Source organism: Triturus cristatus, chromosome 10 (assembly GCF_964204655.1).
Source record: "Triturus cristatus chromosome 10, aTriCri1.1, whole genome shotgun sequence".
NCBI lineage: Eukaryota > Metazoa > Chordata > Amphibia > Caudata > Salamandridae > Triturus > Triturus cristatus.
The window spans coordinates 331,563,635-331,587,245 of NC_140593.1; the positions used below are offsets into that span (position 1 = coordinate 331,563,635).

Sequence of the window (23,611 nt, forward strand, 5' to 3'; positions counted from 1 at the left end):
CAGAGGTGGTGCAAGGTCTCTTCTGAGATTGGTGAGATCCTTGGTTAGATCTGTTCACCACCGCATAGAACGTACAATATCAGCACTTCTGCTCACTGAAGTTTCCATGGCTGCTCTAACTCAGGAGACTCCTTTTGCCTTAAATTAAGCTCAGGACTCTTGAACGCCTCTCCACATAAACCACTCATGTCAAGAGTTCTCAAGACGATCAAGAACAGCTGGGTCCAAGTCTTCTCAGTGGTTCCTAACTGGGCACGGAGAGTATGGTATCCCGAACTCCTAAGCATGAGCATCTGTCCTTTAGTCGGGTTGCCCATTCGGGTCGATCTTCTGTTGCAGCACCAGGGCAGGGTGCTGCACCCGAACTGTCCACTCTCTACCTTCATGCGTGGAGATTGAGCAGTAACAATTAAGGGTTTTTGATCTCCCTCCCAAAGTACGTGATGTTAATCTGGCATTCTACCGGAACCATCTAAGCCTAGGATGGGTAAAGTTGGTGTCTTGGTGTACATCTAAATCAGTTAATCCTCTGTATACACCCTTGTCTGAAGTTCTTTCCTTGGCCCGGCAAGGCTTTGCTCTCTGCACAGTAAAAGGCCATCTAGCTGCCATTTCCACTTTCTTACAATTTCCTGATCAGCCTTCCCTGTTCAAGTCACCTGTTGTGACTAGGATCCTTAAAGGTTTACAGCAGGTTTCCTCCCTCGCCCTCCATTATGCCCCAATGGGACTTGAGTTTAGGTCTCCCCTTCCTCATGTGTTCTCTTTTTAAGCCAATGCACAGCTGCTCTTTCCAACTCCTAATGATCATAGCTGTCTTCCTTGTGGTGATATCTGCCAGGAGGGTTAGCGATTTGCAGGGGGTTTCAATTAGTTCGAGGCATGTGGGCTGCTGAATTCATATCTGTGCATAGATCGCCGCCTAGTGTTGGGTCCGGATGTTTGCACGTTGTTGTCCTGGAAGAGTCTTCGAAGTATCCTTGGATAGGTGACTCCTCCCCTGGACTACAGTGCGCATGGGCATCCTCTCCATCCTCAGATTGTTTTTTTCCGCCATTGGGTTCGGATGTGCTATCTTAGCTCAAGTTAGGAAAATATTTTTTCGAGGCCAAAAGGCCTTTAGTTTGCGTCGGTACTGTTTATCGATCGGGTTTCGATACAATCCTGTTCGCTTACTAACTTTCAGCACCGACTTTTTTCGCATTTACCCGTCCATCGACTACTTCGACGATGGAATCGAGGACGCCATTCAAAAGGTGTCCGGTATGCAATGCGAAGTACCCACACATCGACGTCCATCCGGTGTGCAACAAATGCCTTTCGCCGGACCACGACGAATCAACATGCATGGCCTGTGCCCGGTTCCGCTCCAAGAAGACTCTGCGGAATCGACGAGCGGCGAGACTTGAGGCGCAGCACGCGGCACCGGCCCCAACAGACATCTTCGACGAGGCCGAAGACGTCGAGGAATTGGAAGTCTTGCCCTCCAGTCCCGTTTCCGAACACGAACCCGGATCGGACGAGGAAGACGAGTCACTCTTCCACAGAGGTGAAGACGACACCGAGGTAGGAGACGACGAGGAGGCCTTAGGGGCCGAAGAAAGTAGCTCCAATGATGAACAAGGCCTACCTGTTCAAACCGTTCAAACACCAGTGCCACAGCCTATGGCTTCGGTCGAGGGATCGCCTTCGGGCCTTACCCGAGACCCATCCCGCAGTTCTTCGGCCCCGCCCTCGGGCCCGGCCTCGGACGTTCAGCGGCAGCCATTACTACATAAACAGGCTGGTTTCCCTACCACAAAACAAACGGAAAAAAGCCATCGGCACCGACAAACCTGCTCGTCTACCGGCACCGACGACACCAAGGGCCGTACCGCCTGCTGTGTCTCACATCGCTCCCTCGACGACACCTAAGCCTCAGGTATCGAAGACTTCGACGGTGACCTCTTCACCTCGACTCGATGAACCGCCGGCGCCGAAAAAATCTACGGCCGCCTCTACGAGCCTGGCCGGTGCCAAAGCCTCGAAGGCGCCCCAAGTACGACCTGGTGCGACGCAAGGCAGCAAAACCACAACTGTCCTTCAGGACACGTCGGGCTCCGGTTCGGTCGGAGCTCCAGCAGCCTCTTCGGTGCCGACCAACATTACCTTCGGCTTGCCTCCGTCGACAATCCCAAAAATGTTCCAACTCAGGACACGGGTCACCCAACCTACGGTCACACCTGCTGAGACGTCTCCGGCACGTATCATCGACGCCGGCACTGGCAGGATGATTCTCCAGGACCGAAGGATAACTTCGGAGCCGCCATTGGACCCTTTCAGGATCCCACTAAAAAGGAAGTTGCCTGCAGAATCGGAACCTCTCCTTTATGAACCCTTCCATTCATCCTACCAGGATCCACACCGGTTCTCCCCCACACGCTCCAATACAGACGCATTGGAGGACTACATGGCTGACCAAGTCCCCTACCATGTAGACACGGACCCTGATGACCAGCAGGACCCTGATCAAACTTGGGGCGACCCTGCAGACCCCAGTGCACCTCTCGATGCACAGGATCCACAACTCTATGGGGCAAAGACATCTCCTACGGAGGATACTGCGGCGTTCAATGCTCTTATCGAACGTGCTGCCAATAACCATGGGGTACAGCTTCACTCAGATACCATCGAAGATGACTTTCTAATGGACACCTTTGCATCCTCAGAAAGACATGTAAAGACTCTGCCAATGTTGAAGGGGGTCCTCAAACCAGCCAAGGACATTTTCAAAGAACCCACCAGGGCACGAGTGATAAACCCCAGGATTGATAAAAAATACAGATCAGCACCTGGGGATCCTACTTACATCAGAGGACAATTACCACTCGACTCCATCGTCGTAGCGAATGCACGCAAGAGGGCACACTCGCAAACAACAGGTGACGCTCCTCCCCCGGACAAAGAGTCCAAGGTGTTAGAAACCTCTGGCAAGCGAGTTGCCGCCCAAGCTGCCAACATATGGCGCATAGCCAACACTCAGGCGCTCCTTGCTCGCTATGACAGAGCGCACTATGACACACTGGAGCAAATATTCCAACATCTCCCTGACCAGTTCAAGGAAGGCGCAGAAATGCTCATCAGAGAAGGACAGCTACTAACGAACGCTTCCATCAAATGCGCACTAGATGCTGCAGACACGGCTGCCAGAGCCATAAACACAAGCGTCATGTTGCGACGACATGCCTGGCTACGGATCTCAGGATTCAAGCCTGAGGTACAAAACAATATACTGAACCAGCCCGTCAACCCCGACTATTTATTCGGGCCAGAGGTTGACACCACCCTCAAAGATAAAGGATACGGACACTGCAAAGTCCATGGGCGCACTACAAACTCAGTCCTTTCGAAGCGGCTCCTTTCGTCGCCCCGGAAACAAGGGAGCAGGTAGAGGACAGGGGTCACAACAAACATATAACAAAGGCAATACACAGACCACCTATGATAAAAACACCCGAGGTGGATATCGTGGCTCCAGCACAAAGGGCAGAGGACGCGGCTACGGCAACACCAGGTCCTCCCCCAAGAACAAGCAGTGACGCCCTCTCCCTTCCTCCCGACCACATAACACCTGTCGGGGGAAGGCTACAAAGGTTCCTGTCCACGTGGAATTCCATCACCACGGACAGGTGGGTCAAAGATATTATAAAATACGGTTACTGTCTGGAGTTAACCTCCACTCCACCCACAATACCACCAAGAAGCCGTCCTATGTCCTCAGAGCACTTAACGCTCTTACAGCAAGAAGTGCAAAGTATGCTTCTAAAAGGCGCTATAGAGGTCGTACCCATCCACGAGCAGGGTGCGGGAGTGTACTCCCTCTACTTCTTAATTCCAAAAAAGGACGGGTCGCTCCGACCTATATTGGACCTGAGACCCCTGAACCAGTACATTCTTTCAGAGCACTTTCATATGCTCACTCTACAGCAAGTCCTTCCGCTTCTCAAGCAGGGAGACTTCCTAGCCACACTGGACCTCAAGGATGCGTACTTTCACATACCCATCCACCCCTCACACAAAAAATACCTCAGGTTCACTGTTCAGGGGCAGCACTATCAGTTCAAAGTCCTTCCCTTCGGCGTGACAACAGCGCCCAGGGTTTTCACAAAGTGCCTAGCTACGGTGGCAGCACATCTACGGAGGCAGCATATACACGTCTACCCCTACCTAGACGACTGGCTCGTTCAAGCGAAGTCAGCCCAGCAATGTGCAAGCCACATGTCCCGCACCATTCACCTTCTTCACAGTCTGGGATTCTCACTAAATTATCCAAAGTCCCATCTCCAGCCCGCACACGTACAACAGTACCTAGGTGCGACTATAGACACTCTGGCGGCCACAGCTCAGCCAAATTTAGTGAGGATCAACAGCATACAACTGCTGATCTCCAAGTTCAAACACAATCACTCGCTTCCAGCGCGAGTGTTTATGCAGTTGATAGGCATGATGGCCTCCTGCATCTTCATAGTCCCGCACGCGAGATTACATATGCGCCCACTTCAGGAGTGCCTAGCACGTCAGTGGAATCAGGCTCAAGGACAGTTAAAGGACCTAGTGTTGGTGAGCGGTCGGGCATACAACTCTCTGCATTGGTGGAATCCACAAAACCTTTGCAAGGGCCGACCGTTCCAAGAGCCTGTCCCACAGATAGTACTGACAGCGGACGCGTCTCTCCAGGGATGGGGAGCTCATGTACTCCACTACACAGTGCAAGGACTATGGACAACACAACAAAAGAAGTTGCACATCAACCTTCTGGAATTGATGGCAATCTTCCTAGCCATGAAGGCATTCAAAGTACATCTATGCAACAAGGTCGTGTTGATCCGGACGGACAACATGACCGCAATGTACTACATACAGAAACAGGGAGGCACACACTCTCCACAGTTGTCTCATCTGGCTCAGAGCATGTGGAAGTGGGCCATTCAAAGGAACATGTTCCTCATGGCGGAACACCTCCCTGGCAAGGACAACCAGATGGCGGATCTGCTCAGCAGACACAGCCACCAAATGCACGAGTGGGAGTTACACCCATCAGTACTCCAACCGTACTTTCAGCAGTGGGGTCATCCAGAGATAGACCTATTCGCGACAAGCGAACGCCAAAGCTTCGCCGCCAGATTCCCACATCCGCAGTCGCAGGGCAATGCGATATGGATGAACTGGTCCGGCAGATTTGCGTACGCTTTTCCCCCAGCGCCATTGATACCGCTAGTGGCCCGCAAACTCCGACAACACTCCCTGACACTCGTCCTAGTTGCTCCCACGTGGGCACGCCAGCCGTGGTACACCACCTTCCTCGAACTTTCCGTGGTGCCGCATCAAAGGCTGCGGATCAAACCCGCGCATTTGACGCAGAACCATGGAGAGGTTCAGCACCCAGATCCGCAACAGCTGAATCTGGCGATCTGGCTCCTGAAGTCCTAGAGTTTGGCTATCTCAACCTGCCACCTGACTGTATGGACATCATCAAGGAGGCCAGGAGACCCACTACCAGAGCTTGCTATGCAGCCAAATGGAAAAGGTTCGTCATTTATTGCGGTAATAATGACATCAACCCGCTGGACGCATCCATCCAAAACATCATCTGTTATCTCTTACACCTATATCGATGCAATCTGGCGTACACCTCTATACGTGTCCATTTGACCGCAATATCAGCCTATCTGCAAACCAGGCAGCACCTCTCTCTATTCAGAGTGCCTGCCATCAAAGCATTCTTGGAAGGGCTCAAACGAGTCATTCCACCTAGTCACCCACCGGCTCCAATGTGGAACCTCAACTTGGTCCTCACACGCCTGATGGGTCCACCCTTTGAACCTCTACACTCATGCGAGATTCAATTCCTTACCTGGAAAGTGGCCTTCCTAGTAGCGATCACTTCCCTCAGAAGAGTTAGTGAACTCCAGGCACTAACCGTTCAAGAGCCATTTATTCAGGTTCACGCCAACAGGGTCGTACTACGTACCAACCCCAAGTTCATGCCCAAGGTAATATCGCAGTTCCACATGAACCAGACTATTGAACTGCCCGTTTTCTTCCAAAACCCACAAACTGTTGCAGAAAGGGCACTACATACACTAGATGTACGGAGGGCCCTCATGTACTACATCGACAGGACTAAACCATTCAGGAAAACAAAACAACTGTTCATTGCCTTTGCCCCACACCACAAAGGTAACGCCATCTCCAAAGCAGGGATAGCCAGATGGATAGTTAAGTGTATTCAAATCTGTTATCATAAGGCAAAACGCACATTAACTATTCCACCACAAGCCCACTCAACACGTAAGTTGGGGGCTTCCATGGCCTTCCTAGGAAATATTCCCCTGCATGATATATGCAGAGCAGCCACATGGTCCACTACACACACATTTACAAAACACTATTGCGTAGATGTGCAGTCAAAACAGCAGGCAGCTGTAGGACAGGCTGTTCTCAAAACACTTTTTCAGACCGCTGCAGCTGGCACGGGTAGCCGCCGCTAATAGAGGGCACTGCTATGTATTCTATGCACAGATATGAATTCAGCAGCCCACATGCCTCGAACTGAATATGCTACTTACCAGTATGCATCTGTTCTTGGCATGTAGGGCTGCTGACATTCATATCGCCCTCCCTCCTCCCCGGCGCCTGTCGCAGCTGCAGCTCTCAGAATTACTGCAAGCATGGTCATCACTTTCTGTATCTACTCCATCACTGCCACAATGGCGAAAAACAATCTGAGGATGGAGAGGATGCCCATGCGCACTGTAGTCCAGGGGAGGAGTCACCTATCCAAGGATACTTCGAAGACTCTTCCAGGACAACAACGTGCAAACATCCGGACCCAACACTAGGCGGCGATCTATGCACAGATATGAATGTCAGCAGCCCTACATGCCAAGAACAGATGCATACTGGTAAGTAGCATATTCAATACTCCTTACACTTAATTTTTCAAAAAGAAACTGGGTCTTAAAACCCGGGCATCCTTTTTGCCAAAGGTCGTGACACCTTTTCACGTCAGGCAAAAACATGAGCCTGCCTACCTTTTTCACTCCCTCTTCTCATCCTTCTAAAAAGAGGAGACTCCAACTTTTGGATCCAAAAAGAGCGTTATTCTATTTTGATCATACCAAAGAATTCTTGTTCGACAATCAACTCTGTTGGATTTGCAGGTGCAAAGAAAGGAAAGGCTTCTCAAAAGAGAACTATCTCTCGGTTGATCATCCTTTGCATTAAGAGGTGATGTGCAATGGCCAAGAAACAGCCCCCTGAGGACTTAAGAGGACACTCCGCCAGAACCACATTTGCGACTACGGCGTTGGCTAGAGGAGACCTTGTGCTGAACATCTGTTAAGTAGCTATGTGGCCATCACTTCACATGTTTGCCAAACACTATTACCTTGACCGTCCCATCTGGCGAGATGGCCACTTTCCCTGTTAGGTCCTCCAGGGTGTCTTAGTCTTAGACAGTCTGTAGACCCACCACCAGGGAGAGATACATTTGGTATCTATTCGAAGATAAAAAAATCTGCAGCTAGAAGTATCTATCAGATGAACAAGTTACTTAACTTTAGTAATGCCTTATCTGGTAGAGAGTATCTAGTTTCAGATTCCTTACCGTTCCTGCGATCCTCCCCGCTCCGCGTTGTGCGATCTGACTTCTCACGTTGGGAGATTCTTTAGGACCTCACAGTTGGCACACTAGTCATTCCTCCTCTGCTTCTTGCCTCTGATGAGGAAAAACAGTTAAGAATTTAGGTTGGAGCACTGGGGTGGCGCTTTTATAGACACCGCACGCATCACTTCTGGCATGAATGTTGCTTGAGGAGCCGACAGATGTCACTTACTGGTGCGCAAGGGAATTGCTAAAAAATTTCCGGATCCAGTCTGACCCCTGGGTAATATTCTCCGGTAAGGAATCTGCGGCTAGATAGTCTCTACCAGATAAGGCATTGCCGATGGTAAGTAACTTGTTCAATTATTCCATAATATCAGAGCTATAGCCTGAAAGAAGCTCCCCTACCCCCTTTCTAGCCAGTTTGAAACTGGGGAACCACAGCCAGATTATGGTCTGCTGATTCTAGCACCCTCGTGGGGTAATACGACTGTAGCAAGGACAACAAGCCAGATGCACCAATTTTATTCATGATACGATAAACCACACAGTGCTCTGAACTGGATATCCTTCTCCACAAACAGCCAATGCAGTGCCTGGTGTTACTGAGGAACTGAACAGATTTTTGGCTGCTGATATAATAATCTTGCTGCCACGTTCTGTGTAATCTGCAATCATATTTATCATGCCCCTGTCCTACCTAGGTACAACATAGTGCAGTAATCCAGGCAAGAGTTGTTTAAAAAGTGGATAATCTTCTGCACTTGTGGGAAAAAAATCTAGTAATACTTTTAAGGCCTCTTAAGTTGACAAAACAGCCTGATGTCAGTGCTTTAACTTGTAGCTTGAAAGATAAGGAGTCGTACAACCATATGCTCGCATTTTTGACAATTGCTTTGGCCTCTGGAGATGACCCCAACAAGTTAGGCCACCAATGATCACTTAGTTCAGTAAACGTGGCAGTACAGAAACAAAATTCAGTTGAACCATAATAGATAAATGTGCACCTCATTATGCACAAAAGTCATGAACTAGAAATAGTAATCTGGAATACATGTAATAGGTAGAACTTATTGTAGTGTTATAGAGAGAATATCCCCTATTTTTTGCAGAGTACTGCCCACCATATACCCCCGAAATAAGCATCAGCCAACTTTGACGAATCCCTGTACTTTGCCTCTGGAAGTGTAATTTCGAATTGCTTTGTTTGCATAGTGAGTTGCTGAAGTGCTCTAAAACCTTGGGAATCAGTTGGATATTACTGGAGAAACATTGTTTACAGGTTTTTTTTTTACACATGTATAAATATTACGCTTTGTAGCGGAACAATGGGGGGTGGGGGGCGTTATTTTTTTTTTTTTTTTTTTTTTTTGTATATCCTGGATGATGAGTTTGATCTATTGTTGAATGAATATCTAAAACAATGGCAGGATTCCTTGCAGTGCCACTGACACCAATATGCAAGACCTGTGTAAACCTGATTGTTTTATTAGAGAGACCAGGAATTATTAATCTCAGATTATGTCACAATATTTGTTTCCTAATTCACTTACCTGATTAGTCTTGCTCAATATTCTCTAGGCTGAAATCCGATATGATCAGAATTTCACGTCACAAAGTTTTCTTTTATTTTCACATAGCATCAACCAGAATCTGAAACTGTTCATCTGTTCATTCCATCTTTGGCTGTTGGAGCCATCATTGGCAAGCAGGGCCAGCACATAAAACAGCTCTCGCGTTTTGCAGGAGCCTCAATCAAGGTACCCTTAACTGGACTGACTTTATTTTGCAATTACATGACCCATCAGTTTACAATCACTTTAAAAAACCAAGAAACAGTAATAGTATGCTTTGTGGATAGAAAGTTCTCAATTAATTCATCAAGATGGATTGCGAATTTAAAGCATGTTTAGTCTGCTGCTTAATGTAATGTTAATGAAAATGCTTTTAGTTGCTTGAGGCTCTACAATTAAATGTTCCCCTTTAACATCTTATTGGCGGTTATTGTGCTGAAATGATTCATACACACTAAGTTGAGCCCATAACATTTGAAGTGTTATACCTGTTTTATGTATCTGGATTTCCATTGGCCAAATTATTGTCCTGTCCACATGGCCGTTCGAATGTTCTGCTTTGAAGTTTGGCGTTCTGATTATCTATAAATCAAATGGAATTGAATATTTTTCCTTCCCGACTTGCTAATGGCACTTTCCCTTGGTGTGGTGTTTTTCCGAGGAGCGTGAATTACTAAGTACTGCCTAGTCATGTTAGTTTCTCAGTAAATTATGTACGAGCTTTTTACCCAACTTTAGAACCCATTTCCGTTATTCCCACGGAAACATGCTACACCTATGTATTCAGTATTGAGTGATTGTTAGGTTCAGCCTACCAGAGAGCATAGTTGTCTGGTTGCAAAAGACCTATTGTGTGCTTACTAAGAATGTAGATAGGCTTGCGGCTCACTCATTGCTTAACATTGGTTGGCTTTACTGCTTCTCATTTGCCTGCTTATTATTCACTGGCTTCCCTTATCTATCTTGTTGCCTGTCCCTCCACTGGAGCATTTCCAATTTACTTGTCCTTCCACTGCTCACTTTTAAGAAACTAATTTTTTCGTTGGTCATAAGCATTCTACGCTTGTTCATGTTTTCCAGATTACTCCCTAGTTTGCTTCTCTTCCCCCTTCGCGAGCTATGTTGCTGTTACTTATCAGTGTACTTCTTCCCCACCTTTCCTGTGTGATGAACTCAGCCGTGTTCTTGCTTGTGTGCTTCTCCCCTACTCTACATTGCTTTCACCAGTGTGCTTTTCTCTATCCGCACCCTCCAAGTTTCTTCCTACATCCCTCCCTTGTTGCCCACCAATCCATTTCAAAATAAATGTTTTTGCACTTTTTTAAATTTTCTGATCCAACTCAGATTGGTAAATAAAAAGGCAAAAAGTGCCTGCATCATTTTCTAGGTGTGCGCAAGCATGATGCATGCACCTGCAAAGTTAAGCAGGTTTCTGCATCATAGACTTCTTGTTGTAGTCTATAGCCATTCTAAATTGGGGAAGCTGTACAGCTTTGCTTAAATTGGTTTCTTTCTGCCCCTTCAGGTGTATATCTTGATCAGCTCTAATTTTTTGCTTGGTGAACTTTTAGCCAAGAACTTTAGTTCTAAAAAATAAACGGTGTGCAGCAAACTAGAGCTCTTCTGAACACTGCAGGATTTAGTTTTAAATATATTTTATTGAAAGAAAGAACACAATCAGTGACACGAGCTTAGCACCTACAACCCAGCGGGCCGGCGTGCTACTGCGCAGGTATATCCGCAAAGCAAAAGTCAAAGCAGACACTTCCAACTGAAACACAGCATGCCGCCTACAACCCATCCGGGCCGGCCGCGTCTGAAAGAATGGAGGAAGGGAAATGAACTGTCAAGTAATATCATGAGCAGGCGAGCAAAACACTTGAGATGCAATAAGTCTCTGAAGGATCTGGAAGGTGCTCCATGTTTAGGTATAAATCTTTCTTGAATTTTCAAAAAGAACAAAAACGCACAAGGCAATAATGACCAGGTGAGCTATCCAAACCATAGAGGCATGCAACTGAACAAGCAAACTTAGAAGTGCGTTTCCGATCGCTGGCATGCACCCTTGCAAGTCAACCACACCAAGTCGAAGCAAAGGCTAATGTACCCTGAGAAAAAAAGACACAACCCCCCCCCCCCTTCCATAAGCCCCCCCCAACCCCACCCCCTTGTTCCATGTCCACCCTGTAGATCCCCCAGACCCCCTAATGTGACACCCTCACCCCTCCGTCTCTGGTGTGTCCGCTAGGCGTAATAAACGTTGTTAACGTGGGCAGGTGACTTCTCGAAATTCAGTAGCCAAAAGTGCCCGAAAAGGCTGCCACATCTCTCTATACTTGGAGCCCTCACCCGCCATTGTCAGCGTGAGTTTCTCCATTCAGAGGACGCACCATAAACGATACAGCCAACCCGTGAAGGTCGGAACGGTGGGGGTACGCCAGTGAGTAATTATGTTCTGTATCCTGTATCGCCGACCCCAGCGCTATTGCCATTTGCCGAACTCTACGTGATCGAAGCGGGTAAGTCAAGGGGTTGGGAAGACCAAGCAAAATGTACGCTGGGAATCGTGGTAGCACAGTCTTACTGTTTATCTACCTAATCAATCACCTGTGTCCAATAAGGCTGAATATGTTCACACTCCCACAAGTGCACCAATGTGCCTATATGGTCACACCCCCTTCAACACTGCGCCTCCCTCGTGTGGTCCATTGAATTTTGATGTTCTGGGGTGTAGTACCAATATATTACCATCTTCGTGAGAGTCTCGGTGAGCCCCATATGATAAGCTGAATGCCAGGCCCTATAGTATATACCCTCCCACTCCTTGTAGCTGAGTGTCCTGCCTAGCTCCCTCTCCCAACGCGCCCTACCAGGGTTGTGGATGTGTGCAAGTTTAACCTGGAGCATCTTGTATAAGTCAGAGATTAATTGTTTGTCCGACGTGCGTATAATGAGCCATCGCTCGTAGGGGGAGAAGCGTTTATCAGCCGCCGGACGAACTCTCTGATCAAGCGCCCAATGTTGAGCTTGCAAGTACCTGAGCCTTTTCGATTCTGGCAGCCCGTACTCCTGTTTAAAGTGCTGAAAGGGGATAACGCATCCCGCCGGTTTCCATGCCGCAAAGGCCACCTGGTCCATTCCCGGAGCGAAATCCGGATTGTAAGACTGCAGGATTTAAACCATGCACGTACTGTTCCAAGAAAATATCTGTGATCCACGAAGCGGGTCTTCAGTGTCTAGGCTTGGATCACAACTCCCAAGTCACATGAGGACTAGGTCTTAATGAACCAGAAGGTGATCCAGGACCATGAAGCAAACCTGAACGTCGCCAAACACTAGAAGGAACCTCAACTGTCGCTTTCTCAGGCAAGAGTGCAGATTTGCTCCTGCTCATTGTGCTGGTCCGGCGATTTGGTCTGGCTATGGTTGAAGCCTTGGAGTAAGTGTATGTCTGAGACAAAGCAGAAACACAAGAAGGCCAAACCGGATTCATCCATTCCTGCCATTGTCTCCAAAGAAGTTGCAAGGGTGTCAGTGTGCCACACGGTCTCACTGAGTCCACAGAGGAACCAATTCAGAGATTGATTTTGATGCACCTTGAATTTCCCAAGTCACCACCAGGGTCACTACAGATCGAGGCCATGCGGCACATCTTTAGCGTTCTTTTTTTTTTTGATAATCAACTTTATTGGTTTTAAGATCAAACACAAGAGCAGCACGGGAAACTGAATTCATAGTACAAGCATTTACCGCAAACACGATTGTGGAACATACAATTTATTTGACGGAAGCACCAACTTGACCTGTTACCATTGCACCCAAACTTAAGAGGGAGGATCTGCACACTTAGTCCAGCAGGTTCAGCAATTTACCCCATACTCTGTTCTACTTGGCAGGGCACCCTCGGGCTTCGAACAGGGGCTGTTCCTGTGTGGCACACCAGTCTACTCCGCAGCGCCATTTTGCCACGGTGGGGGGGTTTGGCTTGCGCCCAGGAGGCCGCAATGTCCCGCTTGGCCACCGCGACTGCAGTCACAAATGTTTTGTCTGCTCATGAGCCGTCCAGTCTCCATCACCCCCAAGACGAGACGCATGAGATCATGGGGAGCTTCCCAGCCCAGGACCTGTGAGCTCTGTCTTGATTCCCAACCAATAAGGGGCAAGGCTAGGAAAGTCCAAATCATGTGGTAAAAGTCTGCAGGTGCATAGCTGCAGCGTGCGCAGTTTGGGGAGGGGCACAGCCCTGCTCTATGTAAGTGTGCTGGGGTGATGTAGGTCGCGTGAAGGTAGTATAGTTGAATAAGGTGGAGTCTAGCTGAGGAAGGGATGGTTTTAGGGGCCATGAGGGCGTCGAGCCAGTCATCCTCCTCCAGAGGACCTACCCACTCCTCCCAACGGGTCCGTAGTGGGTCAAGATTTGCTGGTCAGTTATTAACAAGGGCGTGGTATATTCGGTCGAAGGCCTCTCGCCACCCCTCCCTTTTTCCCATCGTGAGTTGGGCTTCATTCAGTAAGGGATGTGCCCGTCGAAATATGTATGTTGAGGGCATGACTAAGTTGTAGATATTTATAGAGCTGTGAAGAGTGTACTGCCCCCGTAAGTCTTGAAACGTCCTAATGTGGTCGCCAACCCGGACGTCACCAAGCAGAGAGATCCCTATGAGGTCCCATTGCTGGAACCCCCAAGAATGCTGCCACCTCACCCAAGCCACATGCCCCGCCAGAGAGGTGTGTGCTGACTCAGACGTTTATCCCAGCTCGTGTGCCTCAGGGCAGTGCGCCACACCACCAAGACTGCCCTGGTTACTGGCAGGATCGCTTTAGATATGGGGCATCTGTGAGAAAGTGGCTCTGTATATACTGTTCCTTAATAGGTACAGGGTGTACAGAGTCCACAGTCCCCCAGGGTTTGACAGAGGTTAAAGTGGTAGCTTGGTCGAGCAGTAAGGCAGTATCAGAGGACAGTGTAAAGCATTTGTTGTACACACTCAGTCAGCAAATAGTCTCACACACTCAATAACTGAACTCTAGGCCAATGGTTTATATATAAAAAATATATGCTTGTTTTATTTTAGAACCAACACTTGGATTTAAAATATACTTTCTCAGAATGAGATGTTTCATACAAATACTTTTGCAATATGCAATTGACTTTTGTAAACAGTTACAAGTGATTGCAGTAGGCAACTATTTTAAACACAACAATGCATTGAGCTCAATAGAAAATTCAAGTTATTTGCAACAATTACTTTTTAGATTACTTTTGGAATTCCAGGACTGGATCCTAGATTCAGTCCTGGGTCAGTACTCAGAATCAAGTGATGAAAGTCGGCTTAATTACTGTAATGATTTTTAAACAATATTTAGGTATTTTAAAAGTTAACACTTAGAAAATATTTCAAAGAAAACAGTCAATGATTCCCTATGGAAGAAAATTCAAGTTGCAGGTACAGTATGTTCTCGTTACTTTTGTAATCCAGTACTGGGTGCCTAGACTCAGTACTGGGACCTTTATCCAAAACAGGTAAGTAATTACGTTTTCAGATATTATACTATTTTTGAAGAATATTTAAAGATTGCAGAAATCAACACTTAGAAGAAATTTCACAGAAAAACAGTCAATGATTTCCTATGGAAGAAAATTGGGTTAAGGGTAAGTACCGTTGTAAGTATTTTTCAGAGTCCGTGCTGGGCACCAAGATCCAGCACTGTGAGCTCACCTAAGAGCAGGTGAGTAATTTCGTTTTCGTTACTCGGCTGATATTTGGTGAATATTTTAAGATTTGAAAAGTCCACACTTAAAAGAAATTTCAGGAAAAAGCCAGTCAATGTTACCCTATGAGGAAAATAGAGTTAGCGGTTTAAGGGTAAGTACTCGACTGGCAGAGTGGAGGTTCTGGGCATAGACTCAGAGGTCCCCCAGGGTCAGGTAGGTACAGTTGGTTCACCCTTAGCGACTCTAGGGCGGCCGGGTGCAGAGAGAGTTAGGCCCAATGTTATCCTATGAGGGATAGGGGGGGCCTTGGTTGGTGGCTGCTGACTGGCAAGCCACGCGGCTGTGGGAGCTGGGCTCCTGGTCACTTAGGGCAAGTGGGGAAGTAGGTAGGTGTAGTTTTCACTGCCAGGGCCACTCGGGCGGCTGGGTGCAGAGTGATTTTGAGCCTTCGGGCGCTCAATTGATTTCAATGGGTAATCTCCGGTTTAGAAAAAGGCTGCAAGCTCGGGGACGAGGACTCTTCAGGTGCCACCACCACTTTGAGAGGTAAGTTGGGTAGTTGGAGGTTGGGTAGGTACCCCGGGATTGGGCACAGGGGGCCGCAGGGCGCCGCGGCCAGGGGTGCTTTTTGGTGTCGGGAAATCTTACCCTCTGTTGATCGTGGTAGGGGGGGCACCTGGTTCTGAGGCTGCAGGCTTCCTCAGGAGTGTTGAGGGAGGTCCTTGGGTGCCGGACTCGGGGTCACAGTCGCCGTGGGGTCGTCCTCGGGGTCTTTGTCCACTCCGGCACTGGCCAGGCTTGGCTGGTGTAGTGTGTGCTGGGTTCGCGGTTCCGGGCTGCTGCCAGGGATTAGACGTAGGTTTTGAGTAGAGCCTCTACTCATGGGAGTCCCAGGGGCTTAGAGCCAAAAGGTAGGCAGGTCCTCAGAGGTTTGTGAGGTTGCTGGCCACAAGAGGTGCCGGGTTGGAGCAGGAGCAGGTTCGAGGGTCGACAGGCCGGTAGGGCTGGGGCCAAAGCAGTTGGTGTCTTCCTCTTTTCAGCAGCTGCAGGGCAGGTCTTCTTTCTTCTTGCTCTTCTTTGGAGTTTTGAATCTGGAATCTGGGCAAGGAAGGTTCAGGGTGCCCCTAAATACTAGATTTAGGGGTGTTACAGGTAGGCGAAGGGCTGGGACCAATGGGTCCCTGTCCTGGGGTGGGTACACCCCCTATCCTGCCTCTCTCCTGTGGGAGGGGGGCAGTAGCCTAGTCCTGATAGGGTAGGGCTCCCCATCTTCAAGATGGCGAGAGCCCGGAGATGTGCTTCACCTCTCCTCCCCCACCTGAGGGGTGGGGTTGGCAGGCTGGCACATCCCCCGTCCTTATTTGGGGTTTCCGGCCAAAGCTTCCCGCCAGAGTGGGGGGTTGCAGGGGCCTGGGAAAGCTCACAGAGGCGGCATGCCTTTGAAGCTTCCCCCTGCCCATCCTGGGGGAGGAGATTTAGCACCTCGCCTAGGATGTGCATTGTTGCAGGCCCAGGAGAGCAGGGGCTCTCCTACCCAGGGGTCCAGCAACATGTCTGCTGGGTGGCAGCCTAGGCAGCCTCAGAGCAGACGTGGATTGTAGGTTAGGTTTAAGGGGGCACCTCTAAGATTCCCTCTGGGGTGCTGTGTACATTGAATCCCACACTGGCATCAGTGTGGGTTTAATGTGCTGAGAAGTTTGATACCAAACTTCTCAGTCTTCAGTGTTGCCATTATGGTGCTATGGCGCTCGTGTTTGACGAGCTCTTAGCACCATGTACTCTTAAATGGCAGCATTGCACTTAACAGTGCTCAGGAATGGACCTGGGCACTGTAGGGGCACAGGGTTCTTGCACCTGTGCCCACACCATTGGCATAAGGCACCCAGCTAGAGGGGTGACTAATGTATGCCATGGCAGTGTAGGTGATGGGCATGGCACACAGGGATGTGTGTCATGTTGACTTTGTTTTTGTCTTGCACCCAAACACTCAGCCTGCAAAGGCAGTGTGTGTGTGTGTGTGTGTGTGTGTGTGTGTGTGTGTGTGTGTGTAAGGGTACAGGGCCTCTAAGGGTGGCACAAGGAGTGCTGCAGCCCTTAGAGGCCTTCCCTGGTCACAAGGCCCTGGGTACCTAGGGTACCATTTACCAGGGGCTGACATGTGGCCAGGGATTGCCAATTTGGGTTTGTTTTAGGGAAGGAACATAGGCCCTGAGCACCTGATTGGCAGGAGTCCAGGGCACACTCAGCCAAAGTACATTCAGCAATTCAGCAAAAAGTGGGGGCTTACCATGCAAGAAAGATGGCACTTTCTCACATATACACAACGGTTTTTGGTAACCTTAGGACTTACTATTTTAGGCTTATCACTGCCAGTTCCGCAATACGGTATATTGACTAACTCTGCATGCATGGCACAGCACTTGGAGAATTACTACTTGAGAGGTAAGACTGATTGCATTCTCAGCTGCAGGTACCCTCGTGTGTTAACCAGTACTTTGTATAGGGCTTATGGTCAGACATTACATCATTGTGTTTACTTACAGGCATTCTTCATCCTCCTTTGTAATTTGGGGGATTTACCTAAAGCTATCTCTTATTGTATGACTGGCATTTACTGTTTTTATATGACACCCCACTTGCCGCAAAATGGTTACTCTTTTTTTCGCTACTTTTTCTGACAACATACGTCTCTGGGGGCTCACAGTGACAATAGCCCCTGTGACTTGTTTTACCGTCTGACATTGGGATGGCAATGCTTATAGGCTACCTGAGTGTCTTAAATGATTCACTTTGTGTCACAGTGGAATGGCGCAGGTGAGGTCCTGCTATTGGTATTGTACAGGACACAGTTTGTGTCACCTAGTTCTGTCTTTGGACTTTAAACACTAATAATGATTATTTAGCATATCTGCTTACTCTTCCCCCCCCCCCCCCCCCCAAATTACTTACAAGTTGTGTACATCTAGCTGTCTCACAGCTTTTTACATTTTGTTTGCTACATTGAACAGACATAGGAACTTAGTATCTAACATTTCACACAGGCAGATGGACTAATCTCACGAGGATGCACGTAGGATCTTAGCTATATGAACCCCAATGGTGTCTCAGACTAATTTCTTAGGGTGCTACGCTTAGGTTCTACTTTATGAACACCGACACCCTGTTACAATTTGAACTTCTCACGCTGTAGCCACAGCGTGAGTTTTCAGCTGAATCTTCCTTTCTTTACAATGGTCATGGGGGAAACTATCGCTTTACTTGTTACTACTTATTGCTTCATGGGCAAGCTTTCTCTCTTCGGCCTCTTAACTGTAGTGTAGCCCCATTGGGGTTACTTTGTGTCCGAGGCATGTGTACTGTAGATGCACATGCTTTGCATACTCCTGCCATGTTTGCAAGTTTTTCTTCGAAGAAGTCTTTTCCAGCCACGCGATAAGGTGACTCCTCCTTTTTGTGATAGTGTATGGGCATCAACCCAAATGTTTGCTTTCTTCCCGCCAATCTGGTTCGGACGTGTATGGCTGCGCTCTGATTCAAAACAATCAATCGGGGATCTCTTCGGTTCGCAATTCACTCTACCCTCGTCTGTATTGTTTTCTATTGCGTTAACATCTTCTGCGTGTCGTAGAGCTTTGGAAACCTTTATCCATAAATAAACTCTGACCACTGTCGTGTAGTTCCTATATTACCTATACATGATCTGCGCGTTTGGATAACAAACTATGGGATTAATGGCAGACTTGTTCTGAGCACCCCCACTGGATATGTTGGCCTGTTTGTTTTAGCTAGCTCACTGTGCCACTGGAATCTCCTCTTATCGGGGAGACAATAGTTTCTGGCAACCTCGGAACATGACAACCCTGATCCCCCAGGATCATGGAAACAATATACTACCTTTCACTCACTTACTCGTGCTCACTTAGTTTGTCTCAGAGATACACAGAATAAACAGGCTGGGTGTTTCAATAAGAATTTATTGAACAGTTGTTGTTTTAGTGTAGAATAGATTAGCTGCAGCAACCATCAGACAGTAGCAGAGATATATGATTAGCAGTACTACGAAAGTGAAGGGATGGTACAGTTTTACCATTTTGCAGTAATCCTGAATATATACAAGTACATAAAATACATAAGTGCGTAATCCTACGATTCCTCCCTAACTAGATGTACCGAAATGTACCTAGCATCTGTGTAGGTGTTATGCCAAGAATCCCTCTAGGATCTAGTCAACCCCATTACTTGAAATAAGATAATGTGGGACCCCATCCTGGTCTCGAGCTGGACACCCCGCGAGGGATGTTAGACCACTGCGAGCTGGAGTGTCTACATACAGGATCCTCAGGGTCTCTGGTCAGTGTCACAGCCGGGAAGTCACTTTCTCCTCTCTTTCTAAAGCAAGACATGATGCATATATACTCGCAGGTCTCCCCAGGGCTCCTACCTTGCTGTGTTACTGTCTGCCTAAAGTATGACGTTGGGCCTGAACTTTATACAGAGATATTATACAGGAGATGTCAGTCATGCTGTTAGTCCTGCTGTGCTTCCAAGAGGCCTCATGCATAATGTATGAGATTCGAACTAGGGAAAAACCAGTGTTCTGAATGCAGTGTCATATCTAGGTAAAAGGTCAGTGCCTAAGAACCGTAATGTAGGGAAGAATATAGGTGAAAGGTTGCTATGTTACCTGCACCCTATATAAGCTACCTATATAGAATATAACACCGCGGCCTTCCGGCCTAGATCTTTTCCGGTTTCCACTTGAAGATCCTACATCCAGTCTTCCGCCGAAGGAACGGACGCCATTCTAATTCTGTTCTAGTGCCATTCTAAATACCCATGTACTGATATTCATAAGGTCTGTAATTTGTCTCTTCCCCGGAACATAGAGGAAGACTGTCATGTGTAGGTCGTTCAGTTAGAAAAAGACTCTCGTAGACTGTCGCGCTAGACTCCTAGACATGCAGTGACAGTCTGTCGAGCAAACTACCGATATCTTCCGTGAAGAGGCCAAACAAGAAGAAATGAAGGCGTTTCGGCAGAAGAGGAAGAGGCCTTTTCTGTTCAGGACACTGATTCTGAGATTGAGATCGAACTAGAGTCCCACAACGTTCCATCTGGACAGGGTGCCATGAGTAACAAAGCCCTTTGCCCACAAGACCCACTCCAATCAAGCCAAAGGCCTCTGGGCCACCACTGAAATCGGGCCATGGTAGGCACAAAGATTGCGATTCCAAAACCCCGCCTTCCGGCTCGTCACTGAAACAGTCAAGCCTTCCGGTTTGGACTCGAACCGAGATGCCACCTTGATGCCAAAACATTTGTCATCAAAAGATCAAAAACAAATCCAGTTTGCCACCAAGAATTTCCACACCAAAAGACAAAGATGCCCCTTTAAAGCCACCATAGCCGATTCTGGAGAAAATGCATCACAAGCTGGATCCCAAACAAAAGATAATCCACATTAACTGTAAAACTGGACGCATTACCACTACACCAGTGATGGCACCTCCAAAAAGAAAGACCTTGAGTATAGAATCCCTCTGAGGAAGAAAAAGGACATAGCTACTGGTCCTATTAATATTCCTCCAACCTCTCCACCACTACCTGTCAAACTACCATCAGACCCATTACACCTCCAAGGTCTCCAAACATAGATCCACGCTGATGATGAAGACAATGATCCGCTACCTGAACCATGGGATGATTAGAACATTGACCCACCGGGAGACCTAGATCCTGATCCTTATCCCGCCAAACATTCTCTATGATAACGCTTATGAAGCGTTAATTTCCAGAGCAGCCACTTATCCTGGGGTCACCTTACATAAAGAGAACCTAGAAGATTTATTTTTGAAACTTTAGGAAATGCACACACAACATCTGTCTTTGCCTAAGTTAAAGGGTATGATAAGGCATGCAGACAAAATCTTTAAAGATCCTATTAGGTTGTGTATTCTCACACCTAGAGTGGATAAAAATTACAAAGCTCTTCCATCTGACCCTGTGTTTATTAAGGGTCAGTTGTCTTCAGATTCATTAGTAGTTCCAAACTCACGCAAAAGAGCAAATTCACAAAGCTCAAGAGAAGCACCACCTCCTGATGAGGTATCAAAATTCATAGATGCCCCTGGAAAGAGTAGCTACTCAATCATCCAATCACTAGAGCATAGCCAACACTCAAGGGCTGTTAGCTAGGTATGATGGGGCACATTGGGATGACATGGAAGAATTATTACAATATCTTTCAGAACACAAGAAAAAAGGCCATCAAATAGTGCAGGAAGGCAATCTTATTTCCAATGCATACATTAGATGTACTTAAGATTTTGCAGATACTGCAGCTAGAGGAATGAATACCAGCATTTTACTAAGGAGACATGCATGGCTCTGAATCTCTGGTTTTAAACCAGACGTTCACAAAACTATACTTAATGTACCATTTGACAAAACACTTATGGACCTCAGACCAATCGCTAGAAAAGATGAAAAAGGAAACGGAAGTGGTGAAATCAATGGGTGCCCTTCAGTCTCCGGCAAATAGATATTCCTTTCGTCCCTCCTTCTGGAGAGCGGGCTTCAAAAATACCACAGATGCCGCCACATCTTCTTATAAAACACATGCACAGTCTTCTTCCTTTAGAGGATTTTATAGAGTTGGATACAGAGTTAACTTCAAAGGCTGAGGTAGAGGTACACCATCACGTACCCAACCTGCAAATAACAGTGACTTTATATCCGCCCCCCCTGAGCATCCATCACCCGTAGGGGAAAGACGTCCATCAGTTTCTACCCATTTGGCAGTCTATAACTGACAAATGGGTGCTGGATATTATCCAACATGGTTACTGGCTGGAACTCACAAGCAACCCTCCCAACACCCCCACCCCCTCGTGTTCACAAACTGTCTTTAGAACGCAAACATCTACTCAAAGTAGAAGCTCTTCTAGCAAAAAGAGCTATAGAACTTGTCCTTTTACAACAAGGAACGGGAGTATATTCACTATATTTCCTAATTCCCCCCAAAAGACTACTTCCACATGGTCTCTCTGCAACAAGTAGTTTGACTTTTGCAACAAGGCAACTTTGTCAACGCTAGACTTAAAGGACGCATACTTTCATATACCCATTCACCCAGCACATCACAAATACCTCCGATTTGTGATAGGGGAAAAATCATTATCAGTTCAAAGTGCTTCCGTTTGGAGTAACAACTGCACCCAGTGTTGACCAAGTGCTTAGCAGTAGTAGAGGCACATCTGAGACTACTACAAATGCATGTCTTTCCATGCTTGGACAATTGGCTCATAAAAGCCAACTCGCATCTCAAATGTGTGCATCACACTCAGATTACCTTAAATCTTCTACATCAGTTGGGATTCACAAACTCTATACAGAAATCCCATCTCCAACCCAGTCAGACACAACCATAATTGGGAGCCATTCTAAACATTCACATGGACAAGCGTATCCCAATCCAGCCAGGAATCAGAATTTACAGACACTGTTACAACAGTATCTGAAAGAAACAAGTTAGATTCCTTACCTTAGAATATCCCCAGGCATCAGGCTGGATCTGGAAAGATTTTTCGTCAGCAGTACCCTTGTGCGTCGGTAGGCGTAGTCTGCGGCGCCGGGATGACGTCGTCTGAGAACTTAGACGCTGCCCTCACGAGCTGACATCAGTTCTTCTTTTTTCCGCGCCAGCAAGCGCAGATCCAGGAAGAGCATACCCTTAGTTATTTTTGACTAACTTTTTGGACATTTTTGTCTATCTTTTTTGAGTCGACTTCGACTCCTGGATGCCCGGGTTCAAGCCGTGTGACGTCTGTCACCAACTAATGTCGGTTACCGACCCCCACCATCAGTATGTCTACTGTCTTGGAGCTGACCACGATGGCAAGTCGTGCCCCGACTGCCGGGCCTTGACGTCGAAGACTAGGCGGGAGCGGGCCCGCAGGCTACTCGAAATCCGGCAGTCTGCTCCGTGCCGCTCGAGGTCCCAGCCGAGGAGTAAGTAGAGGGACCGGTCACGGAGCCGCAGTAATCACAGCTCGTCGGAATCCAAGTCCTCGCACCCAGGTAAGTCGAGGCATGGCAAAAAGGTCAAAGAAGCGACATCGCTCTTCTGACTCCCCTCGGCCAGTCGCGCGATTCGGAGTCTCATCCGGCCGCACACTCTCCGGTCCCTGGGCTTCATGCGACTCCGGGCGAGATACAAGACTTCCTCGTGGCCATGAGGACTCTATCTGCCGTCGAGCCTCCGGGCCCCGCAGGTCCGACTGGGGGTCCTAGCGAGCCGGCTGCTTCGGCGCCGTCGTCTAAGTCTGTCCTGACGCCGCAGGCCCCCGTGGGATCCAGGCCTGGATCCCGGTGGACGCTGGTTAAACCTCACTACGCCGGCGACTACCCCCATGGTGTCACTCCCAGCGCCGTCCTCGGACGATGCCGTCTCTAGTTTCAGTCCGGCGTCGGAGCAGCGCCGCTCGGCGCCGATGGGTGAGCATTTAGTGTATGACCCGGCTCCGTCCTTTTTGCCTGTTTACCCGGACCTGGATGAAGGGGAGGACTGGGAGGGGTCTGAGGACCCTCTGGCACAGCAGTGCCAGTTAAGTCTGGACTGGGCAGATGAGCTGGGGGATGCCAGTGGTCTAGACAGTTCGAGGCATGTGGGCTGCT

At 48.0% G+C, this 23,611-nt stretch overlaps 1 protein-coding gene across 1 annotated transcript in view; it reads left to right on the forward strand.

The window, feature by feature from the left end:
- IGF2BP3 (insulin like growth factor 2 mRNA binding protein 3) overlaps positions 1–23,611 on the forward strand; it is a 643,796-nt gene that overhangs the window by 430,471 nt on the left and 189,714 nt on the right. Inside the window, exon 11 of the mRNA XM_085631537.1 lies at positions 9,286–9,405. Within this exon, the coding sequence (XP_085487663.1) occupies positions 9,286–9,405 (120 nt within the window). The remainder of the gene's footprint in view (positions 1–9,285; positions 9,406–23,611) is intronic.